The sequence below is a fragment of the Ruditapes philippinarum genome, unplaced genomic scaffold (assembly GCF_026571515.1).
Source record: "Ruditapes philippinarum isolate M1 unplaced genomic scaffold, ASM2657151v2 ctg474_1_1_1_1, whole genome shotgun sequence".
Taxonomy (NCBI): Eukaryota; Metazoa; Mollusca; class Bivalvia; order Venerida; family Veneridae; genus Ruditapes; species Ruditapes philippinarum.
This window is the reverse complement of record NW_026860999.1, coordinates 4,611-29,572: the sequence shown is the minus strand read 5'-3', so window position 1 is coordinate 29,572 and position 24,962 is coordinate 4,611. Positions and strand designations below refer to the sequence as shown.

Genomic DNA, 24,962 nt, shown 5'->3' with positions numbered 1-24,962 from the left:
AAACTTAAAGCATACTGTATGAAAGCTCCAAATATCCTTAACAATACCATCAGTTTCTTAGAACACAAAAATTGCTAACATAGTATCTAATCATGCTAAAATCATTGTTAAATATCCTACATTACAAATTCAATCACAAAATAATGACAAATGTAGTTCCGGTTACCTCAATAAATCCAAAATGGTAACCAGTAGTATAATCTTTATCCTCCATGTCCATATACACAAGCACCGCCTCCTTACGTACCGACTTAAAATCAAACTCTATCTCAAAGTTTGTGCTCATCTCCTCTGTTTTTGTAATACGAAGTTTTGATGCCGATGTTGGAAATGATATAGGAATGTTAACAACTTCAGTACATGTATACTCTGGCTGCATTGAGCCACCACCTTGATAAACAACAGCAGGATTATTCTCTACCATCTGATGCAGCACAGACACTTCATTTATGTACACATTTTTGAGACATCCAACAAAGTTCTGAGTTACTTGTAAACCTGAAATATTCAATACCACATTTATATTTCCATTCTGATTAACATAATATAAGAATCTTACACCGGCTGCCAGTACAGACCGGAATATCTAGCTCGAGGATAACTGTTTCCGGCCGTAACGAGGCTCTGCCGAGTTTTCGCTAAACAATTACCCGAGAGCTAGATATTCCCGTCTGTAACGAAAGCCAGTGTTTGATTCTTTTTCTTGCATATTAAATGTCATTTATTTTCAGAACAGAAATTACGAAAACTGATACTCTCATTACGCACTCTTATAGTAGCGTTTGAACTTACAAACTTCATTCATAATGGTAAAATGACGTCATCCTTAGAACGCAATTCATTCATAAAAGGCGTGCCGTTGGGAAAGACAAACTACTTGAATCATCATGAAATCCTTGTTTACCTTTCATATCATTACGTAAAGTTATATAACATACACATAGTTAAATTGTCAACTGGATATGAATATAGAGACTTTTGTTTCTGACTGGGGTCTGAATGCCAACAGAACAAATACCCTGGTTTCCATTGATGCATTCATTATTCAAGGTGTAGAGAATGGAAGCACTGACAATAAGCACGCCAGTTGGATAGTTTCTTCACTGTAAATAGTTATAATACGTCATAGCTGACATGGGTTAACATTTCGATTCACCAAAACTAAATACAACCTTGAATAACGGTTTTAATATTATGATGTGTTACAAAACAGAATTTAACCCATAACCTGTTATATTTCTATAACGGATCTGTCCAGCTTTGAATTTGAAACAGTCCATTCAAAGTTCAAGGGATTTTAATATCAAAATACAAAAATTGAGCTGCCAACAGTATAGAGCCTGGTCAGACTGCACGGAAGTGCAGGCTGGCCTGGCTCTATGCTGGTGGCAAAGGCTGATAACTTTTGGTTATATTTTTTTTACCTCTTGTCACAACAAAGTCATCTCCTCCACCTATGAATATTTTAGGATGAAGTGCAAGGTGGTAAAATGGTCCTAGAATATCACGAACATGTTCCTGTCCATCCAGATATACATACACCTTCCTCATATTGTGAACAATCGTCAGATTATGCCATCTGTAATCAGTGATTAATATAGTGCAAAATATTGCTAGTAAATTAATGGCAAATATTTGCATGTCATGTTATTTCTTATATTTGTTTTAATTAACCTAAAGAGACAAATTAACCTAAAGAGACTAAAAGAGTAGAATTTACAAATGTTTGGATGGATGGAATACATCCTGAAACTGACTGTATATTACCTGCATCGGATATTGTTAAAAAGTGTAATTGAACATGATGTATATAACAGGTGAGGGTAGATGTTTGACTTTATGATATCATGATTATGTAAATGGTAAACTAATTCATATCAAACTTTCAAGATGCAGGAAACAATACATGTATATAAAACATTCATCTGGATTTTATATAATGCAAGAACATAAATATTCAGATTCAAACATGCAGAGCACATTGAATAGAATAATTCTAACATTTTTGATAATAAGTTTTAAATATTGTAATATATAAATATTGATTAATTTACTTTCTTTGTTTTTTTTTAAGGATGTTTTAGCTTTAAATGTATGACTTTTATTAAATTTGTTCAATGAAAAAGAACAACACAAAAACATTATTTCTATGATCATACACATTTAGATAAAACAAAAACAGGGTATCATAATTCTATTGTTCCCTATATCTACCACAGAATGTGACATCACAACAATTTGCTGACAACACTTCGCTGACAACAGTTTGCTGACAACAGACATGACAAAAATATTTTAAATCTCCTTCATAAAAAAAAAAAACAATAAAAAATGGAAGCTCTGGACATAGTCCTTCAATCATACTGGATTATAAAGGTAAAAAGCTGCAATCTAGTATTTAGTCTATAGACAACAGCCAATACAATAAAAGCTGTTATAATTTACCCCCTCCAATTAAAAACAAAGTATGAGTCTGGTAGATTATAGTAAAAATTAACAGTACTCAACAATTTTGTTTTAGTTGTTTTAACCAAGTTTAAAATGAAAAAAATAGATATAGAATTTATTTATCATTCAGAATTACTGTAAGCTAAATCTGACAGTTTAATATATTATGTTTGTTTGTTTGCTTGGTTGGTTTTACAGCGGACAATCACCGTCTAGGTTATATGGGGCCCAAACAGGAAAGACGATTTTGCCTAACATCAGATGTTAGAAACTTAAAGAAACATCAGGGGTCAAAACCACCTCACCTGCTAGAGATGCATAGACTCAAGTAATTCGGACCCATTTAATCGGCTCTTATAATACAGGATAACTTGGTGACTGCAATTCTGATGCCACAACCCATAAAGGCAACCCCTCCACCACAAGGGGCAATATATTATGTAAAACTGACAAAAATACAATTAAATGCACATAAATTATGTGATTATTTATCTATTAAGCCTTCCCTAAAGCTATTTCAGAAAGATATGGTGTCTAATTTCTGCCATTTCTTGTCTTCGTCCCTCAATAGTCAAAGGCGAAGACATAAAGACATGATAATATACTCACTTATCATGTCTTATCTTCAACTTTTGAAGGCGCCAACACAAAGGCACAATATATTTACGGTGAAATAACAATATTTTAAAAGGCGCCAACACAAAGGCACAATATATTTAAGGTGAAATAACAATATTTTAAAAGGCGCCAACACAAAGGCACAATATATTTAAGGTGAAATAACAATATTTTAAAAGGCGCCAACACAAAGGCACAATATATTTAAGGTGAAATAACAATATTTTAAAAGGCGCCAACACAAAGGCACAATATATTTAAGGTGAAATAACAATATTTTAAAAGGCGCCAACACAAAGGCACAATATATTTAAGGTGAAATAACAATATTTTAAAAGGCGCCAACACAAAGGCACAATATATTTAAGGTGAAATAACAATATTTTAAAAGGCGCCAACACAAAGGCACAATATATTTAAGGTGAAATAACAATATTTTAAAAGGCGCCAACACAAAGGCACAATATATTTAAGGTGAAATAACAATATTTTAAAAGGCGCCAACACAAAGGCACAATATATTTAAGGTGAAATAACAATATTTTAAAAAGGCGCCAACACAAAGGCACAATATATTTAAGGTGAAATAACAATATTTTAAAAGGCGCCAACACAAAGGCACAATATATTTAAGGTGAAATAACAATATTTTAAAAGGCGCCAACACAAAGGCACAATATATTTAAGGTGAAATAACAATATTTTAAAAGGCGAGGACACAAAAAGATCTTCTTCTGCAGAAATATCGTGTTGGCGGATAGAAATCTCAGTATCGGCAACCTATATTTCTCATGCCATCGTGTTGCCCAATTTATCATGTCTTCGACTTTCGGGTTGAAGACACGATGCAATGAAGAATCGATAAATTGGCAAATTATCATGTCTTTGACTTTCGGGCACAAAGACACAACAAAATTAATATAGGGCGTCGATACAAAGACTTCCACCCGTCAACATTACTTTTACAAAAAAAAACTTGTGCCTTCGCCTATTAAAATATTATTCTTTTGCCTACAATATATTGTGTCTTCCTGTGAGCAGCTTTGACTTTTGAGGGGCAAAGACAAGAAAATGGCATAAATGTGCCACCATAGAAAGTTATGGAAGCAGTATTTCATTAAACACTGTAAAGATATCCATGGAATCCTACTGTAAATAGATCAGATCAATACTAAACCATTTTCCATTTTTAATAAACTTATTGGTTTACAAATTATTTAAAATCAATGTTTTGAATAATATAAATATAAATGTTAGATATAATTTATACAGTATGCATCATGGAAAACTATAAATTGGTTTAAAGCTTAGACAGCTATTCTACGTGGATATTGACAAATTAAAGTACATAACATGCTGTATTAAGTTATAGGTTCACTTCCATCCAGGAATTTTGTTTATTTATCACTAAAATAATGGATATATTTGATTAAAAATTTTCTGATTTGAATCAAAACAATATTTTTCACTGTTTGGATATACATGTAAGTTTCTAAGAGGATATCTAAAGATTGGACACTAAACATATGTCTGGGATGATAATGGAATAAAATATGGGGTAAAATAAAATATGGAACTTTATAAATAGTTTGGATGGAAGAAGAGAACAGTTTTTCACAATACCCATCAAATCTTGGTTTTGTGAAGTGACAATTTCAGGCTATTTATTGCTAGTAGTTTGAAATTAAAATAAAGCATTTTAAAAGCTTGTGACAGCAAAAATTGGAAAGTTAAAAAGGGTGCATATGTATTTGCCCATTTTTACTACATACGGAACTTGTCTGAAAAAGATTAGAAGAAAAACTTGAAAATTAAACGCCTTACTAACAATTTACTCTTTAAAATTAATGAAAAAATTGAATACAAAAAAAATAATACTTTCAATTGGCCACAAAATCCAGTTTATTCTTTTTTGACTAATCATACTGCTTTTGTCAAGTTTATTTATATTACTAAAATTTATTTCATTGGAATAATTCAAAAATTTATCAATAGCACATGTAAAAACATATTCAATTAATTCTAAACTGAGAGTCTAAAAAAATATTCAATTGTTGGCATAACCCTGACCAATTTCAATACATGATGTCAATGTCAAATGTTTATAAAGAAATCAACCTGGATAGTAAAATGCAGATATTTCATTTTTGATCATGTGACCTATTGCATAAAGAAGCCTTCAGTGAATTGAAAAAGCGATTTCACAGTTAACAAACGTTGTTCTTTACTTTTAAACATGAGCACTCAAGCTGAATAACATTTGAAACAACATGGATTTTGAAGCTAATTGACAAACTGCATAAAATAACTTCCATATTCAACTTAAAATCAAACTAGCCCAAAGAAATATATGAACAAAAAAGTCAGTTTTACAGATACATAATGATATGTTGTAATAAGACTGAATACAATCAGTAGAAAATATACATGACAGTAATAATAGATTTATCTCTCCATGCAAGGATATTGTCATAACAAAAACTTACAGTAAAATTTCATATTAATAAATCATACTATTCTATAATTTTATCAATGTCAATCAATCTATTTATCTATAACACTTCAAATATAACTGACATCATTTACAGATGTATGACATTAAACTATTCATTCATAATCAGACAGGAAACTAAAATTATATGAAGATTATACAAAATAAAACTATTCATTCATATTATATTTTTTCCATCACATGCCCATATGAATACACAGAAAAAGATAACATTTTTGTAACAATGCATAATTATATTATTGTAAACATAATAAAATAAACAGATGAGCTAACTTGATGTGACACAAAACTGCAAAAAATAATTTCCCATTTATAAATTTCAAAAAAATGTCTTTGTTATTATGTGTAATCAAAACATTATCACTCAAGTCTATCATTTGTAATGAGAATAAATGGCCATATCTTATTTATTCCAAATGTCTATTTTGTGAAGAATTTAGGTTTGGTACTAAATAATGCTTTTAAATCCCTTTAAATATGAAATTATCTTTATTTTGGGGTTGATTATAAAGCATTTATTTAACCACGCAGAAATGCCTTCAACAATCACCACCTAGGTGTATACAAGTGAATGAGTGATAATGCAGGATGCTACATACTGCTGCTTTGATACAGAATGATGAAGGTAAAGAAAATTAAATTTCAGCTTTGAATTTGATATTGACAGCATCACAAAGTAAATGTCAAAAAATAATATTTTGGGGAGTCAATGCTTAAAATGCAACATAGTTGAGTTGGTAGAGCAATGGCATGGTATTCTGAAGGTCCTGAGATCCAGTCCGGTCTGGCTCTACATTTTTCTTGCCTTATGACATCAAAATAAACGTTTAACAGTATGAGCCTGGTCATACTGCAGGGATGGCAAACAGGACTAGCTCTCTATTGATGTCAAAAAGTAATACATTGTACCTATTTTTGATGCAATAAATACAAAATAAACTTTTCCTGAGATTAAGCTTGAATCTCAGGGTTTCCATTGGTCAATTCACATTCTGTGCCTGTTTCTGACCAATCAAATACCTGAGATCTGAGTTTGAGATAAGAATATTTTTTATAACTTCAGCCTTGCTATGAAATTAATTTGTATCACTTCAAGTTAGCTACCATAGAAGAATCTCACAATGCAAGCATATGAGAATAAAAAATAAAATTTCTATAAAAAATAATATAAACCAAGTGTTCATAGATTTGGTGCAAAAACTTTGACCAACTGAAGCTATGAAGGTTTCAAAATGCATCGTATGTTAAGAATGGCTTACCGTTTTGGGCTTGATGGTTGAATGAGAAATTATGCAATGATGTGATTTGAAAGCAAACCAAATGTTAATGGTAAAAGTAAAATTCATACACTTTTAATATTTGTGATAGGAAAACATGATTTTAGTTGTTTAACCTACTTTTACAAGCAATTTTAGAAAATTTTCAGCATTTACTATTGTAGAAATATTAAAAAATATTAAGAAATTATATGTTAAAATTAGTTAAAATTATGCAGTGAAAAAGTAGGAAAAACATTAGGCTTGACAAAAATATTTCTGTAAAGAATTCAACAGCAAGAAACTGCAGGGGTCTACTATCATTCTATCCCTGGAAGTTTCTTAATGCTGAAGATATTTCATCATAACCTTTAGGTCAATAAAGGTAATTTGTTATCAAAAGAACATATTTCTAAAATGTACTGTATGTTATGAATATGGGCTACAAAATGTTATGACTGAATGATCTTTTTTCAAACCAGGGCAAGCTGCTTTTAACATAAAAATATTCAACCCAAGTGTTTTGCATACCGGTAATCATAAATTGCGAGATCACACTTGAACTATTCTATGAAAAGTCACTGATTTCAAAATGTGAAAACATTAAGCTGAAGAGCATCTTCTAAGTCCAACATTTTAACATCTTAATTATTGAGAATGGTTCACCAATTTTTTTATCATCTTCAGGTTTGTGACTTAATTGAGAATGCAGCACATAGCAAATACATTTGATAACTAGTAAAATGTTTCCTTATAACATAAACTCATAATTAGTTACCTACTATTTTATAAAAGTATATCAATTGATATGTATGATTCATCTTTCAAATTTATATTCTTATTAAAACTTAGATACTAGTGCAAAGTGTACAGTGTAAATATAAACAAGTGTTTGACAAAACATTAAGGCCGAGTTTTCCCACACATTTCTGTTTATCAACAACAATTAAATTTATATAAATCTAAAAAGCACACCTCTATGTTATTTGCATTTTATATAATTTATAATACAGTAAAACTTTTGATATAAGATATGAAAATGCAGCAAAAAGTAGCCTGAAAAACACTCTGTAACCTTGCAAAAACTTCACAATGAAATTCCTTATTTTTTACAATTTCAAAATTATGTGTTCACAATGTGTTTTGAAATGTTACAATTAGTCGTATGAAAATTATTATTGTAATTAAGTGACTGACAACTGCACTGGTATTATACAAAAACACAAGAATCAAAAACTTTGTTGACTTTAAAAAGGTACAAGTTTTAAAGTCCACAACTAAAGATGTATTTGTCTTTGTTAAAATAAGATAAAGTTTCATACAAATTTGACCGGTAATCTGTTTCAACAATTTGAAGTTTGTGTTATTGACAAGACAAAATGATGAAAGAAAATAGTATGATCCAAAGTCAAGTTCTTGCTGGGAGTGTTTTACAGTAGATTTGAGTAAACTTTTATAAAATGAATGATGGCAACAAATCAACAAATAGTACCTGTAATCATTAATTCCAATGCCAGCTTCAACTTGAATATCTTCATCTCCTAAACCAACAGACACTTGAACTGTCCCAGCATGCACTGAGGATGTCACATGACTATGATAGGGGGTGCCACCAGCTGCGTAGAACAACACACCAGATCCTCTACTTGTCTACATAAAATTATACAAACATATATACATTATGATTAACATACAAAATATACAAACATTATCATATACAAAATTATAAAATAAGAAATATACAAACATAATTATATACATTATGATTAAAATACAAAATATACAAACGTGTACATTATGATTAAAATAATAAACCAATACTGGACTTGATCTTATTGAAATTATTGAACATCAGCTCCATTACTGCTTTAAAAAAATTGAAAAATTGTTATGGGCCTGCCTGTTTTGAACTGTGGATCAGTCTGTTATTAGTCAAGTATTAAAACACTAAAGTTAGCTTTGTCCACATAGCATAGTCTGGTCACACTTGGCTCTATATCATATTGATGCCATATGGCTATATTATTATTGCTTTAAGCTCTCAAACAATTAAAGTTTTGTGAGATTTTTTTCAAAGCTACCATTATTCTTGTACATTAAATCTAGTTATTTAAACAACACTTATGATAATGAACATAAACTTTCATAGAAGCCTGTGCATGACCTTGCCAGATATTATTTCAGTGAATACATCAACATGGACTAATTAGCTGATATAAAAATAAAAAACAAGAAAAAAAGAGAAATAAATCTCATTAAAAAAATGAATTACAATTTTGTGTATTATATTTGTACAAAACAAAATATTTTTTAACATTCTTTACTTTATAACATTCATCACTCCCTCTACAAATCAAAAGCAATTAATTTGCATCAAAGCAGATTTATTCAAGTAAATCATTCTTATCAAGTCTAAAATTTCAAGTTAAAAATGATCAATCAAACATCAGGTGCACTAATTGAAAAATAAGATTGATTAAAAAATCTATGTAATGCACTTAATAATCAGTTAATTAAAGTCATGCATACTAAATAACAATCATTCTATTCATGACAACTGGAGAAACATGACAAAAATATCAATTTTTGTATTTGATATTCCAATAGAAGGGGCTGCCACTAATGTGATTTTGCAGTAAAAGGGGCTGTGATTAATTTTGTAATTATAAACCAAGCTCCTTAAATGTCTAGGGAGCAACCCAATCTGACAATATCATTAGGGAAGTATCATCTAACCAACATAGTTCCATGATGTCATCAACAGTGGAGGGATATAAAATGATGGAACTGGCATGTTTTAATTAATTTAACTTGCTTTTAAATCTGTTTCAATCAATTGTTAAATGACACTAGCATTCCAAATGGCGTCTCTCTTCTCTGCTCATGGTCAATAAATCAAGATAATGAGAAAATCAAATAAAGTATTGTTTAATCAAAATTGAGCAGCGCCAATTGACAAAACCAACATAGTGCGTTTGCGACCAGCATGGATCCAGACCAGCCTGCGCATCCACGCAGTCTGATCAGGATCCATGCTGGTCACAAACGCACTATGTTGGTTTTGTCATGGTGCAGCTTATATTAACTAATTATGAGAAAATCAAATAAATTGTGGTACCTTAAACTCTAGACTAAGTCTCATTTTTTCTGACAGTATGTTCTGGTCATACCAATGCAGGTTGTATGTCAGCCACTCATAACCTCGCAGTGTCACTGTAGATGGTCCTATAACACATACAACATAAAAACAATGAGTGTACAAAATACAGAAATCATGTTAGTACTTTAGTTTTATTTAATAGTATAATCTTTTTTTTTAACTGTTAAAAGACTTTACTTTGGTGACAATTGCATTCTTCGCATTTTTATGCTTTCCTTCAGCTTGTGTCCTTTTCAGTTTTTTTAAAAATTTTGTAAAGAATATGTACAGTAACATTATACATAATGTATATTTTTTTGACAAAATGTAAGTTCTGGTCTATGGACATCTAATCCCTTGACACAAAAGAAGACTTGTATTTAGGTTGTATAAAGGCATGTTTTCCTTGGCTTGCATAATGTTTCATAATGCTGAAGTGCATGGGTACTAACATACTAAATTCTGGTACTTCTGTGTATAGCACATTATACTAAACAATGCTTATGAGACACACTTGTTACACTGAATGACTGCCAGGACAGATCTAAATTAATGCTGTGAACAGTCATTAAACTTGTAACAAACACTAGAATATTATTTAAGATACAGACATTGCAATATTTTGACAATGGTAATGTTTTGAATTTTCATAAATTACACAGTTTATTTGTCTCTGGACAAAATTGTTATTCAATAACTCTCTCAGTCAATTAACTAAGGCAGGATACATCATTTTCTTATACTAAATAAAATCCCATATGATAAACAGAATGTGTATGCCAATATTAAAAGCCAGAACAAAGTCCCTGTAGTCTCATAAAATTACACCAAAGGTGCAAAAACTGCAGCAAAGTGTAAATATCTTGTGGAAATAATAGGAAACTAGATTAATGCAAGCATTGTTGGCATTTATGTGGCGTGAACAAATAGGTACTTTTCTTTTTTTAGTACACATATGCAAAAAGTAATAGGAAAACAGTTTAGGAAAATATTTGCCCTTCAAAGTGCAATAAGAATATAACATTGTTTTTTGGGTTTTTTTAAACTACAATCATTAAGAGTTTTGTTATTGTGAAACTGTATAAATACTGCAGTAAATAATAATGAATTTAGGGAAGGTAAATGGCAAGGATATCTCCATGCTAGTAATCAAATGAAAAGCAAACCATAAAACCATAACATGCCATACAGAGACAGGTTATAGTAAGTGAAATAATGATTCAGTAAAACTTTGTTTTCAAATACCTCCCTTTTATTTAACTCATTGTCTAATCCAAGCAAAATCCCTACAACATAAATATATATTGTTCTACTCTGTTTAGTTTAAACTACCCATCTCTCGAACAAGTTTGCACGGGCCTTCCGAGTTCGAGTGGACAAAGTTCTACTTTACACCATAACTTAGTTGTGATTGACTGATTTGAGGAAATGTAGCATCAAAGACATTTAAATTAAACATAAAGTTTACCTAGCTCTGAACAGTAAGGTCCTTGATAGTCTGTACTGAAGCAGTCGCAGATTGTCTCACTATATGTGTTAATACACTGTCCCCCATGATGACACGGGTTGTTGGTACACTTATCTATACATCCCTCCTGTACTCCTTCCAGGGTTTCAATCGGTACCGATACATGTTTCTCGTCTTTGTTAGTATACTTTATATCCCTCAAACAACCAATAAAATGTGGGTAACTATCTGAGAATAATGTGTTTGGGTCTGTTCCTGCAATAACAATATAATTAAACAGAAATAAAACACTTGATTTATGATAGTAATACCGTACATGCTGTCTTATAATATGGTTTTGTCACAAAAAATCTTAGTACAGTATTTATATTTATGAAATTAAAACATATTTTTAAATATTTTGGCAATTGTTCTAATACTGGCATCTCTATAATATCAACACTTTTAGTATAAACAAACGCTGTTCTCAACTTACTTTTAATGTTTTCCCTTTAAATTTGGTTTGAAGCAATGACAAGTTTAAGGCATATATTAGACAACCCTTAGTGCCCTTGTGTGCATTTTTTCAAAAAACATAAATTGGGGACTTTGATAAAAACCCCAAATTTTATAAGCCCGGGTGGTACTTTTCCAAAAATTTATATGGGTTTGACCAAAGGATTTTAGGACAAATACAAAAAATTTACCAAACTAAAAACAAAACCCTTTTTTTGTTTTAATTTTTCCTATCATGCGATCAGTTTTCTGTTATTAAATAAGATAATAATTTAAATTCAACCCAAAAAATATAAAAAATAATTTATGCTAGCAATTAAGAATGGTTGACAACAAGGTAAGGGGTAAAACACCAATGTCTTGCAAATTTGTGTCTTAGAAGATTATATTTCATTATAACATGTATTAAACAATAAGAGCCATTACACAGGTCTTCAAATGGCATTGTATTATGCAATTATCCCTTGTAGCACACTTTTCCTTACCTCCAAAATAAATAGCTGACTTGTACTGGGACCAGTCCAGCAGTTGACTAAAATCATCATATTGGGTATAAGGTTTAAGGGAAATAACTTTTGTTTCTTTGTCAACTGTAAGAGTTAAGTCCCCTGTATCTGAATTCAGCAACACATTCAAGGAATGCCATTGATCATTATTTAAAGCTGAAATGGAAGAAAAATAATGATTTTAATATAACCAAATAGACCTGTACAAATAAAAATATCTTAATCATTAAGATAGCTTCATAAATTTTCTGTATACCGATAATTCAAATACATGTCTGGGCAAAGAAATATGCAAAAGAAATTCAATCCCAAGACTCCCACATTTGCATTTTTGTTCAATATTTAAACTAGTCAATCTGCCTCTATATGCACCATAAAGACTCCTTTATTTATCTTTTTCTCCTGCACAATGTGTCATGGTTTTGAACTTCATTATAAAAAATAATCACTTAAACTTAAACCCCCCCCAGTCTCAAACTAATAAATAACCAACATAAAGACCTTATAACCCCATAAACTCTGTCTATACAGAAAAAAATGATTAAATATGATAAAATATGATTAACAATGTATAGAAATGTATATAAATAAAGATGATTATTTACATTATAAGGAATATTTATAACATACATGAATAATTAAGGTGTATAAACAAGAGATTAATACCATCTGTTGGTCACCCACCTACAACATTAAATGAGCCCCGTCACGACAAAACCAACATAGTGCGTTTGCGACCAGCATGGATCCAGACCAGTCTGCTCATCTGAGCAGTCTGATCAGGATCCATGCTGTTCGCTTACAAACTACAATACAAGTAGAGAAACTGATAGCAAACAGCTTGGATCCTGATCAGAATGTGCGGACGCACAGGCTGGTCTGGATCCATGCTGGTCGCAAACGCATTACGTTGGTTTTGTCATGGCGTGGCTCAAATATTACACTTTGTGGTCACACATTTCATTTACGTTTTAGCAATCAGACTTTCATCTTAATTGAAAACACATAAAATTCATGTTAATGTCCATATAAATACTGTAATCATACATATTTTCATATATTTTGCACTGTCATTTAATCATCATAACCGGATAGAAATTATTTCAGTTTAATGACTGTTGTTTCCAGATATATAAAAAAAACAACATTAACGCCCCCCTTCATATTTCTATAATATAATTTTATGTTTATTTAAAGTACATTTACATATTTCCTACAATTTTCGAGTAGTCCAAATCTGTCAAAATGATTTATATTTTAGGGAAAGAAGAAAGAAAATATGTAATATTATTTAATTTTACCCATGAAATATGGTGCTATATCAGTCAAATATATTTCATATTTTTTAAAAATAAATATGAAATATAAATATGAAAGTGGGCGGAGTCAAAACTCATGTTTATTTTAAGGGACTTCTTTCGCCATTTTGTTTGAAAAATCTGATAAAAACAAAACAACTTTTTCTTGAATATTGTTTTGAAAACTATCTAGCATGATAGAAAATGGTCTAACTAAGAAAATTAATCCGAACACCAATTTCTTTAATTCAGTAATTAACGCTGTACAGACGTTTAAAGAGTTGTTTACATGACGTCACAATGTAGCGCCAAACAGCGCGTGCTTACGCATAAATTACTGCGCGCTGTACAATTGCTGTTGGTAGCAAACAAGGGGATTCGTTACCATTTTCTTTGATAATGAAATTAAATAAAAAGGTCATTTTTTCGTTTTTCGTGAAATATGGTTTATATTTTCACTCAACATGATAAAATGCCACATATTTTCACTCGCCGTACCGGCTCGTGAAAATATGTGGCATTTTATCATGTTTCGTGAAAATATATTCCATATTTCACGAAACGAAAAAATATCCTCTTAATATTATCCTAAACATTGAAAAGTTAATAATGATTTATTAGATGAAATGAATATGTACAGGTAACTCATTTGATGGATATCAATTTGAAAGTTTTATTTGGTAGGTAAAATGTAGTTATTAATTTCACATTGGATAGAATAAATATGAATATTTGATTAAAAAAAATCTGCAATATTTCTTTTAACCCTTTACCTCATTTATACGCGAAACAACGCACTTTTGACCCCCCCCCCCTTTTTTAGACCTCAAATAGTGAAAAAATGTCCTATTTGGGCCCCAAACACATGTTTTCCTTTGAGAAATGTTGCTAAAAAAATTGAACACTTTTTCGGCGCCGCCTTCCATCCAAAAGATACATTAGGGGGTTGCCAGAAGGGGGATGTGCCCCCTTCTGTTAGGGGGGTTTGACGGGGGCGGAGTCCCCCTCATCGCCAAGAAAATTTTGGACTTGTGAGTGGCTGAAAATGACCCCAGGTCGATCATAATGTAACGTGTAACCAACGCTGAAAAGCCTTTGACTCTATCTCAATCCCTTGAGAAGTTGCAGCACTTTGAAATAAATTTTGATGGAAAAAATCGAGGCAAAATAGTGATTTTTGGCAATTTTGAGATGTCCCCTCATTGCCATGGTAACAAGAAACTTAAGACTGAGCATGTCATTACAAAGGCAATGGTCCAGTCAACATTTGTGCCAAGTTTGATTAGTATTGAAGCATTTTTCATAGTTTCGTAGCAGTTTGAACTTGTTACAGGAGACTTTTCAGTGAAAACAGCGATTTTTCACAACATGCTCATGGGGGAAAGGGTTAAGAAATAATTTGTGATGACAATTTCAATGACAAAAATGTTTGTTTTTTTCAGTTTTACATAATGGTTAAGAAATAGATATTAATTTTGAGTGCATTGTTGTAGAATAATGCACAGTTCAATTTCAAATGCACAAGAATATAAACATGAAGGCCAATAATCTGTGCATTATTATACTATAATGCAAGAAAATTAATATATCGTTTCATTCTAACATGCTAATAAAAGAGAATTAATAATTTTTTAGAATATGCATAACTACATTCAAAATGTAGTAGTAATTTTCCTGATGTCATTTGATTTATTGATGTCATATCTGACTTCAAATAACATGAAGCTTTCTTTTTTATGCTATGCACATATTGTGTAAAAATGCATTGAATGCCGAGTTTTTTTTGATAGAGGAATAGTAATAAATTGTTGGAATGATGAATAAAACTCTGCTTTAATTTTACTTTTCATTAAAAGAACAAGAGGGCCATGATGGCCCTGAGGTCGCTCACCTGTATATAGCCCCCGTCCCCCACCCCCCGGCCCAATTTTTACCCAAGGGCTTTTATTTGTTTATTTGAACAGACTTGGTAGACACCCATAAGAAGATGTTTCATGCAAAACATCTAAGTTCTAGCTCATTGGGTTTTTTAAAAGAAGATTTTTTAAGTTTTTACTATACACATATAGTTAAAAACAATGACATCCCTCGGGCAGGGCCAGTTTTGACCCCTGGGCTTTTTATTTGAACAAACTTTGTAGATATTTACTTAAAGATGTTTCATGCTTAATTTTCTAAAACTCTAGTTATTTGGGTTTTTTCAAAGAAGATTTTTAAGTTTTTGCTATGTATATAAGGAAAATCAATGACCCCAGGGGCGGGGCCAGTTTTGACCCCAGGGCTTTTATTTGAACATACTTGGTAGACACCCATTAGAACATGTCTCATGCTAAATATCTTAGCTCTAGCTCTTACAGTTCTTTTAAAGAAGATTTTTTAAGTTTTTACTATATGCATATAGGGAAAATCAATGACCCCCTGGGGCGGGGCCAATTTTGACCCCAGGGCTTTTATTTGAACAAACTTGGTAGACATTCACTAGAAGATGTTTCATGCCAAATATCTAAGCTCTAGCTCTTACGATTCTTTAAAAGAAGATTTTTTAAGTTTTTACTATATGCATATAGGGAAAATCAATGACCCCCCGGGGCGGGGCCAATTTTGACACCAGGGCTTTTATTTGAACAAACTTGGTAGACATTCACTAGAAGATGTTTCATGCCAAATATCTTAGCTCTAGCTCTTTGGGTTCTTTAAAAGAAGATTTTTTAAGTTTTTACTTTATGCATATAGGGAAAATCAATGAACCCCTGGGGCGGGGCCAATTTGGACCCCAGGGCTTTTATTTGAACAAACTTGGTAGACATTCACTAGAAGATGTTTCATGCCAAATATCTAAGCTCTAGCTCTTACAGTTCTTTAAAAGAAGATTTTTTAAGTTTTTACTATATGCATATAGGAAAAATCAATGACCCCCTGGGGCGGGCCAATTTTTGACCCAGGGCTTTTATTTGAACAAACTTGGTAGACATGCACTAGAAGATGTTTTATGCCAAATATCTAAGCTCTAGCTCTTCTGGTTCTTTAAAAGAAGATTTTTTTTAAGTTTTTACTATATGCATATAGGGAAAATCAATTACCCCCCAGGGCGGGGCCAATTTTGACCCCAGGGCTTTTATTTGAACAAACTTGGTAGACATTCACTAAAGAAGAATGTTTCATGCCAAATATCTTAGCTCTAGCTTTTTGGGTTCTTTAAAAGAAGATTTTTAAGTTTTTACTATATGCATATAGGGAAAATCAATGACCCCCTGGGGCGGGGCCAATTTTGACCCCAGGGCTTTTATTTGAACAAACTTGGTAGACATTCACTAGAAGATGTTTCATGCTAAATATCTAAGCTCTAGCTCTTACAGTTCTTAAAAAGAAGATTTTTTAAGTTTTTACTATATGCATATAGGGAAAATCAATGACCCCCCGGGGCGGGGCCAATTTTTGACCCCAGGGCTTTTATTTGAACAAAATTGGTAGACACTCACTAGAAGATGTTCCATGCCAAATATCTTAGCTCTAGCTCTTACAGTTCTTTAAAAGAAGATTTTTTAAGTTTTTACTATATGCATATAGGGAAAATCAATGACCCCCCGGGGCGGGGCCAATTTTTGACCCCAGGGCTTTTATTTGAACAAACTTGGTAGAAACTCATTAGAAGATGTTTCATGCCAAATATCTAAGCTCTAGCTCTTAGGGTTGTTTAAAAGAAGATATTTAAAGATTTTTCTTTCGGTTGCCATGGCAACCAGAGTTCTGCATGGAATTAAATTCTTTGAACAATTTTTAAAGGTGACCACCAAAGGAACATTCCTGTGAAGTTTGGATGAAATTGGCTCAGTGGTTTATGAGGAGATGTCATTTAAAGCAAAAGTTTACGGACGACGGACGGACGGACGGACGGACGCCGGACGAAAAGCGACCACAAAAGCTCACCCTGTCACTTTGTGACAGGTGAGCTAAAAAAATGCATAATTTTAAATCCACTAAAGAATCAACTCTAAAATCTCTGTGTGAGGCCCCAAAAGGGATATGTGGTTGATAAAATGGAAAGATTAAACAAGACTTACCTTAGGAAGTTGAAGTTTGATCGATATTTTATCAACCGCAATCACTTTTGGGATTACCCACCCTGTTAAATATGTTTGATTCTTTGCACATTATCATCACTAGATCATGTTTATAAACTTGACATGATCTGATGATGGCTCTAAAGACTGACCAGTGTTGCTGATAAGCCAGCTTCCTCTCTGTGTGATCCCAAAAGTGATTGCGGTTGATAAAATATTGATCAAACTTCAACTTCCTAAGGTAAGTCTCGTTTAATCTTTCCATTATACCCTATCTTGTAATATACTGGTACATTAATCATAACATATTTTCTGTTGTGTCTAATTCACTATTAATCATATCATTATTATATATAATACCATCAATTTTGACCAAAAAAAAAATTAATTATATAAAAACATTTTTGTAAAATATAAATTTTCAACAAAATAATTTTTTTTTATTTAACACCAATTTATTTTAAGACAATATATGATTTGCTACATTCTTGACTTTTCAAACAGAAGCTGTCACATATAACATTATTTATACAGTGCATGACATGTGCCTGATTCAAATAATAATATCTGGCATTTATTGCCTTGTATTTTTTAAATGATACAAATTAAAGATGACAAGTTTTACATTAAACATATATACTTTTACATACCTAGGTAATTAAGCATGTATTTTCATGGGCTGCCACTTACATTTTTATTACAGAACAGTAAATATACCGGCATAAGATTATATTATATCGGACATGGATACCTAACAGTGTTTGTATATTTCTGCCAAGATAAATAAGTTATGATCTTCAGATATTTCTCTTCACTTGACCAGGAATATGGCTGTCATAAAAACAACATGAAAACAAACAAGAACATTTTTGTTTACTCAAGATAATATCTACCAGCATGTATCAAAAGTACAGCTCAAAATTTTGGATCTACCAGGCATTTCATTGAAAAATTGGCAAATTTGTTAGGTTTAAGCTGCAGGTTTACATAATGTTTCTGTCAAGAGACAGTCTTTTACATTACTGGTACTTTTTTGTTGTCAAATATTAAAGTAAGAGTTTGAAAGAAAGAGTATGACCAAGATGCTACAATACAATATTATTTGATTTAATGAAACTGCATATTTGTAGAGTAGCTTTCCATTGGCTAATCATAACATTTATATAGTTTTACATACGCAGCTGCTGTCAATTTAAGAAGTAATCTCTTTTTTTTTCTTCTGAAGAGAAAGTTTGCTGTATTATAAATTCGTTATAAAGATTCTTGATGGGTTATATGGCCATATATAAACGGCTGTTTGCAATATCACCCTCACCTAGTGGGTCAGGTTATATATGAAAAAAAAACTGTTTATATAGGGCCATATAACCTGTCAAAAATTTTATATAACAAATAATATTAATGCTCAATGACTATTCTCATGCTTATGGACTTATTTTGCATGAAGTAAATTATATTGCGTATAATGTTTAGCTATATATAAAATGTGCTAATATAAATATAGTGCTGGAAGATCATTATGTGCCAGTCAGCACATGAATTATGTAAACAAACTGAACTTTAATTACAACACTTATTTTATCTTGTTGTTTATCTTCTCTTTAGAAAATAACAATTAATGTGAATAAAGTGGTTCCAGAAATGATATCTGGTTTATTTTCTAGTTTATCTGAATGACATCATTTTGGATAATATTCAGTTGCGTAGTTATTCAATGCATGTTGAACGATTAATGGAAACATGCTGGGAATAATCTCACAATATGAGAGAATTATTCTTTCGAATTAACACCCCCTATTAGATACATACGCATAAAATGATAATAGTAATAACTTACCTTTTCCAACTGAGAGTCGAACTTCATCATAATCCAATAGTTTGTAACTTAGAAAAAATAATCCATATTGAAGTTCCGCACATAGTCGATAATTTAAACGTTGTAACTCTTTTATATCCAAATCTTTTAAATAGTGACAAAAAATTAAACTATTTGGATTTCTAGTTCTAAAACTGAGCGAAATACGTTGATTTTGCGTGTTTGTGTAAAGTGGCGTGAATGACAAAAATGAGATGCCTGGAATGTTGAAGGTCCATGATGTAACTTCCTGAGATAATGTTGTCGGAAATGTTTGCAGGATGACTAGTAAAACAGCTAGTTTTAAACTATGTAGAAATTTTGGTCCCTGAAACTCCATTTTTAATGTCTCTAAATCGTACAGAACTGACTTTGCTTTTATTCTTTAGTTTAGTTGAATCATCAACTTCCTTCAGACCATGGTCAAGGTCAATTAATTTCTGTCATGCTTCCCCTGAAAATATAATAAAACCTTTACTATAATCTATAATCAATCAATCAATAAGCAGAAAAAAATCATAAATAAGAAATCAATATATTGAAGAAATTTAAAGATGAAAATTATAGAAACAGTACAGCCATTGAACCAGTCATCTTTGACTTTTTAAGAAAATCAGAATAATACCCCATGCCTTTTCTATTTGTGTTATAATCCTGTTATGAAAAGAGCACAGTCATTTAACTATACTTGTGTAAAATAATACCTCACACAGCTTAAAAACCAATCAAATTCATTGATAATTTAGCAACAAATTATCAGGTTAACCAATAATATATTGTGTAGCATTAAGAGATGAAAATAAATGTGTCTTCAAAATAATTTTACAAATTATGAAAAATCAACTTAAAGAAAAAATAATTACTTTAAATACAAATTTCACAAAACTTACATTTTAAATTGTTTTCATCTTCACTAAATAAATAAAAATATTTTTTTATATTTAAATATACCTATAAATATCTGTAAAATACAGTCCAATGTTCACTGGATGTTAATTGTTACCTTATCAATTCAAGAAATATCACAAACATTCATAATGCAGAACTTATCACACTGTTTAGATACTGCCACTGATATTGATATCAGCTGCTAACAAAATGAGCTCATTTATTATGAAACATTTTCTTTTTAAGCAAAAATCAATTGGTCGAATAAACAAACAGTGACTGGCTGTATAAAAAAGGTATGAATTTATTCCAATCAGATATTAATATTAATGAAGGTGCGAAATAATTTTGAGAATTTTTTTGTTCTACAAAAACTAGAACAAAAACAAGTTTTTTGTTGGCACGGAGTTTAATCATGGTATGATGATGAGCCTTTTATCTTCAATTTACACAGGCACTTAACATATGATAAAACAATCAAAACCTAATTGATTTATCAAAATCTCATTTTAACAGAAAATATTCCATCTTTTTGCTTTTGATAGAGTTATAAAAATTTGTAAACCAGTCTGTTAATTAGGGTTCATTGCTTTTGCGGAAATTTTCAAAAAATTCCAACTCGCAGTTTAAATTTACAAAGTTTAATCCAGATGTTGATTCTACAGCGGGGAAAAACAACCAGAAGTTAAATTTATATTTGTTTTATGATTTTTTTAATTGAATTTTATATTCGTCTTAACCTCGTCTTATCATTACTTTTATTCTTATTTAAACACCCCATTTCCTTATTTTATAACTACAAGATGTTAAATGGAAGGAAAGTGAGAACTACTGAAAATCTTTAAAATTTAATGAACAATGAAAATTGATTTAATGTTTGAAACTCGAAAAAAGGTTATATAACAACTATGTTTTTTACTATAAGACACATACAGTACTATAACTATATGCTTGAATTAGATAATAAACTTATATACCAAGAGCATTAAAATTACCATTAAGATCACATTAAAAATGGGCGGAGGAAACTAATGCCTGTATCTAGGAAATAAAAATATCACAAAAATTATATGTGTCTATTTTATGTAACATGGATATTTTTCAAATTATTAAAACTAAAAGAAAACAAACAAAAAATGCACATTCACACACACAAAAAATGCAATTTTGACGAAAAAGCCATTGGATCAAATGAACATACTATGATACAAAAATATTTTCCCTACATACAGCAGGAGGATTACTTACAACAGAGGTAAGTGCACAAGTTCTTTCATCAAGAGTAAACATATTCACCTCATTAAAAGTTTGTGCAGATAATCTACAGCCAAAATTGACAAGAAGAGTTTTGAAGGACTTCCGACATGCATCGTATGTCCTTAAGTGCATTTTAATGCATTTTTTCTCCATGCTTTTTGTCTCTTTCAACAATTAACACATATCTATCTGTCAAAATTCTTATTTACGCTGATTGAGTACGCATTTCAGAATGTGGATCAGGCTGCACTTTCTTGACGTTGATAAGGGGTTCTAAAGATTGAGGTAGCGGAACCGAGTTAAAGGGCGTTCCATGATGATAATAACAAGAAAATGATTTTTTTTGTTCTTTTTTATTGTTGTTTTCAAAATTAAACTGAAGGACTTTCCCATGTATAAATTATGTTTACAATGTATAATGAGACAGACATAACATTTTGTAATGTATGACAGAATTCAAGCCATGTTTTTTAATTAAAGAACAAAAACACACAGATCCTTGAAAAATTAACAACTTTGTTTTAAAATATATAGAGAGACTTGTTATTAATATAAATAACAGTTACCTTCCAAAATTTGTTTTATTTTCAAGTTTTGATACTTTTGATGTAAAAAAAAAAGAAAAAAAAAGATTTTTCTTACAACAAAATCATTTTCATAAAAAGAAAATTTTGATCATTATTTGCAAATCTGTCATTACAGTATCATTCTTATTATACTTATCAAGTTTTGTATGATACCAGGTGCCAAAGTACATCTTGCCAAGAATTGTCTGTAAAATACCGCCTGAGTTCAACTAAGACCATTTCATGATTGTCATTTACAGAATAATTGATATTGAAGTATATTGTACTTCACCGACTATACTGCCAACAACAACACTTAGTATTGTTGTTTATCTAAACCTACTATAATAAACACTTTATTAACTGCTATTTCTTTCTTTCATAATTATGAATAAACCATGATTTAGTTATTTGATTCCTGGTTTATATATAATGTCCATTCAGTGGATTAAATAACAATTTTATTAACTTTTTTAATGTTCAAAATCACCACATATATTCCTTTTTACCTTTAACAATAAACACATTTTAAAAAAAAAGACAATTTTTTTTTTATAAAATATCAGGAAAAGGATTGCTTTTCTAAATTTCTAAAAATTTTCTTTACTCAAAATTCCAGATTTACAATATTGCCACCACATATTATTTGAATCAATAGTAAATGATTTTAATTAAAAATTGATAATTAAAGCATGAATTAGTATTCAGTTACAATTTTCTTTTCACATAGATCTAATAACCTAGAAAAATTAGAAGATTCCTTCATAATGTTGGTAGATCTAGTAGACTGGCAAAACTTCAATGAAAGCAACAGTTGAGCAACATTTTTGTTATGGTCACTCCTTTTAATAATACAGGTAATTTCAAAAACATTCCAACATCAATGTCTGTCTTACAACTTTATTTGCCACATGAATACATTCTATTTACATAAACTTAAAAATATTTTTTTTGTTAAAATATTTACACCTTCATACTAATGTCTTAAGATTACAAGCTACATAATTTCTGTAGATTATTGATTTAATATATCCCATTCACTGTTTTCTTTCCACTTTAATTTTTTACGCATTTTCGATTTTCCTGATAATTACGTTCCATAAAAGATATTGTTGTACCGTAATTGAATTTTCAATTCATAAATATCACAATAATTGTCATCCTGTTGAATATGTTACCTCCACTAGTCAATGACGTTATTCAATTAACATTGTAAATAGCTGAAAAACTGTAAGTAAATACCTCGTCTATATTGTATATAAAATCACAACTTCAAGTTTAAGAATCAATCGAAAGTTGATCAAACTTACATAAAAAGAAAAGAAAAAAAATCCTTTCAATTGTATATAAAATAAGAACTTCAAATTTTATGGGAATCAATCAAAAGCTGATCATGAAGAGAAAAAAAACTTTTCTGGAATGACATGAAACCTTGATGACATCAATGATTACAATATAAAACAACCTGACTTTAATCCACAGTATGAAACTTCCTGTCTGTAGAACTGTTTCAGGTCAATACAACCTTTGTTGTATAATGACATAAATGTTTCATATACAATACCTAAATAGTAACATTATTTAAAGGCCAGGATTGCCAGCAATATGTGAAATACAAAAGGAGTCAGTTATTGTCAATATTTAACTGACCCATTATTATCTTATAATGACTCCTGTAAATGGACAATTTAGGAGACAATCAATTTCTAAGTAACATAATTACCAAGTTGTCCCATGTTTTTCTATCAGTACTGGTAATAACCGTTGTTACAGATTACTGCTCCGGGAAATTACGATATTAGCGGCCATTTTTTGTCATTTTCCGAGGACGATTATAAATGACCAGACAAAGCCAAATATAAACGTAACAGACCTTGGACAAAATAACCGCAAGACTGGGGTAACGAGAAATTAACCAATCACAATAGACCAATAATAAGCAATTAGTTAATCAATAAACAGATATCTGGACATATGCCCAATATATAGTTTCTTTTTTTAGCCAGATGTCTTACTGATATATAAAATTATCACAATAATAACAAAAACAATTTTGACCATCTAGAAATTGTCTAATTATAAGTTAATTCATAGAAGAAATATTTACAATCTAAAGATTATAATCATAATCAGTAACAAGATAAATTTCTAAAACTGTTGTCAAAACTCATAGTATAAAACATTTCCTTTTAATTTCAAAGCTCATAAAATCACCTTTATTTTTTTTTTTTATATTTGGTTAGTTTATAAAATTAAGTCAATTGTTAAATTGTGAATCCCTTTTTGGGTAACTCACCTTAGAAAATTAAAGCTTCAATAAATCCAGATACAATTTTTACAACTTTTCTTCTAAACTAGGCTAGATTGACTGTAAAGTTAAAAATCATATTCCATTCGAAATACATCTCCAATACTGTATGTAAATCAAAGCACTGAATGTACTGATGGGGAGGCTATGAGAGAATGTTTCAGACTTATAGTTTCTTTTCTTTTTGCTTAAAATATGCTACCAAAATAAAAAGATATGCACATTGCGCTATTTATCCTTACTGTTGTGTTCAACCATTCATATATATGGTTAATGAGGTTGACTAT

At 30.6% G+C, this 24,962-nt stretch overlaps 1 protein-coding gene across 5 annotated transcripts in view; it reads right to left on the bottom strand.

Moving 5' to 3' along the window:
- Positions 1-24,682, bottom strand: part of LOC132714179 (axotactin-like) — a 59,109-nt gene extending 34,427 nt beyond the window's left edge. For 2 of the 5 annotated variants that reach the window (XM_060696963.1, XM_060696962.1), the window contains exons 1-8: positions 20,608-20,752; positions 19,639-20,110; positions 12,422-12,598; positions 11,442-11,696; positions 9,953-10,059; positions 8,327-8,484; positions 1,425-1,579; positions 167-498 (exon numbers count right to left, since the gene is read on the bottom strand). In XM_060696963.1, coding sequence (XP_060552946.1) covers positions 167-498; positions 1,425-1,579; positions 8,327-8,484; positions 9,953-10,059; positions 11,442-11,696; positions 12,422-12,598; positions 19,639-19,996 — 1,542 coding nt within the window. In that variant the 5' untranslated portion in view covers positions 19,997-20,110; positions 20,608-20,752. Of the gene's footprint in view, positions 1-166; positions 499-1,424; positions 1,580-8,326; positions 8,485-9,952; positions 10,060-11,441; positions 11,697-12,421; positions 12,599-19,638; positions 20,111-20,607; positions 20,754-24,663 lie in introns of those variants that run through there. The other 3 variants (XM_060696961.1, XM_060696960.1, XM_060696964.1) reach the window with 3 other exon arrangements.
- Positions 24,683-24,962: the final 280 nt, after the last annotated feature.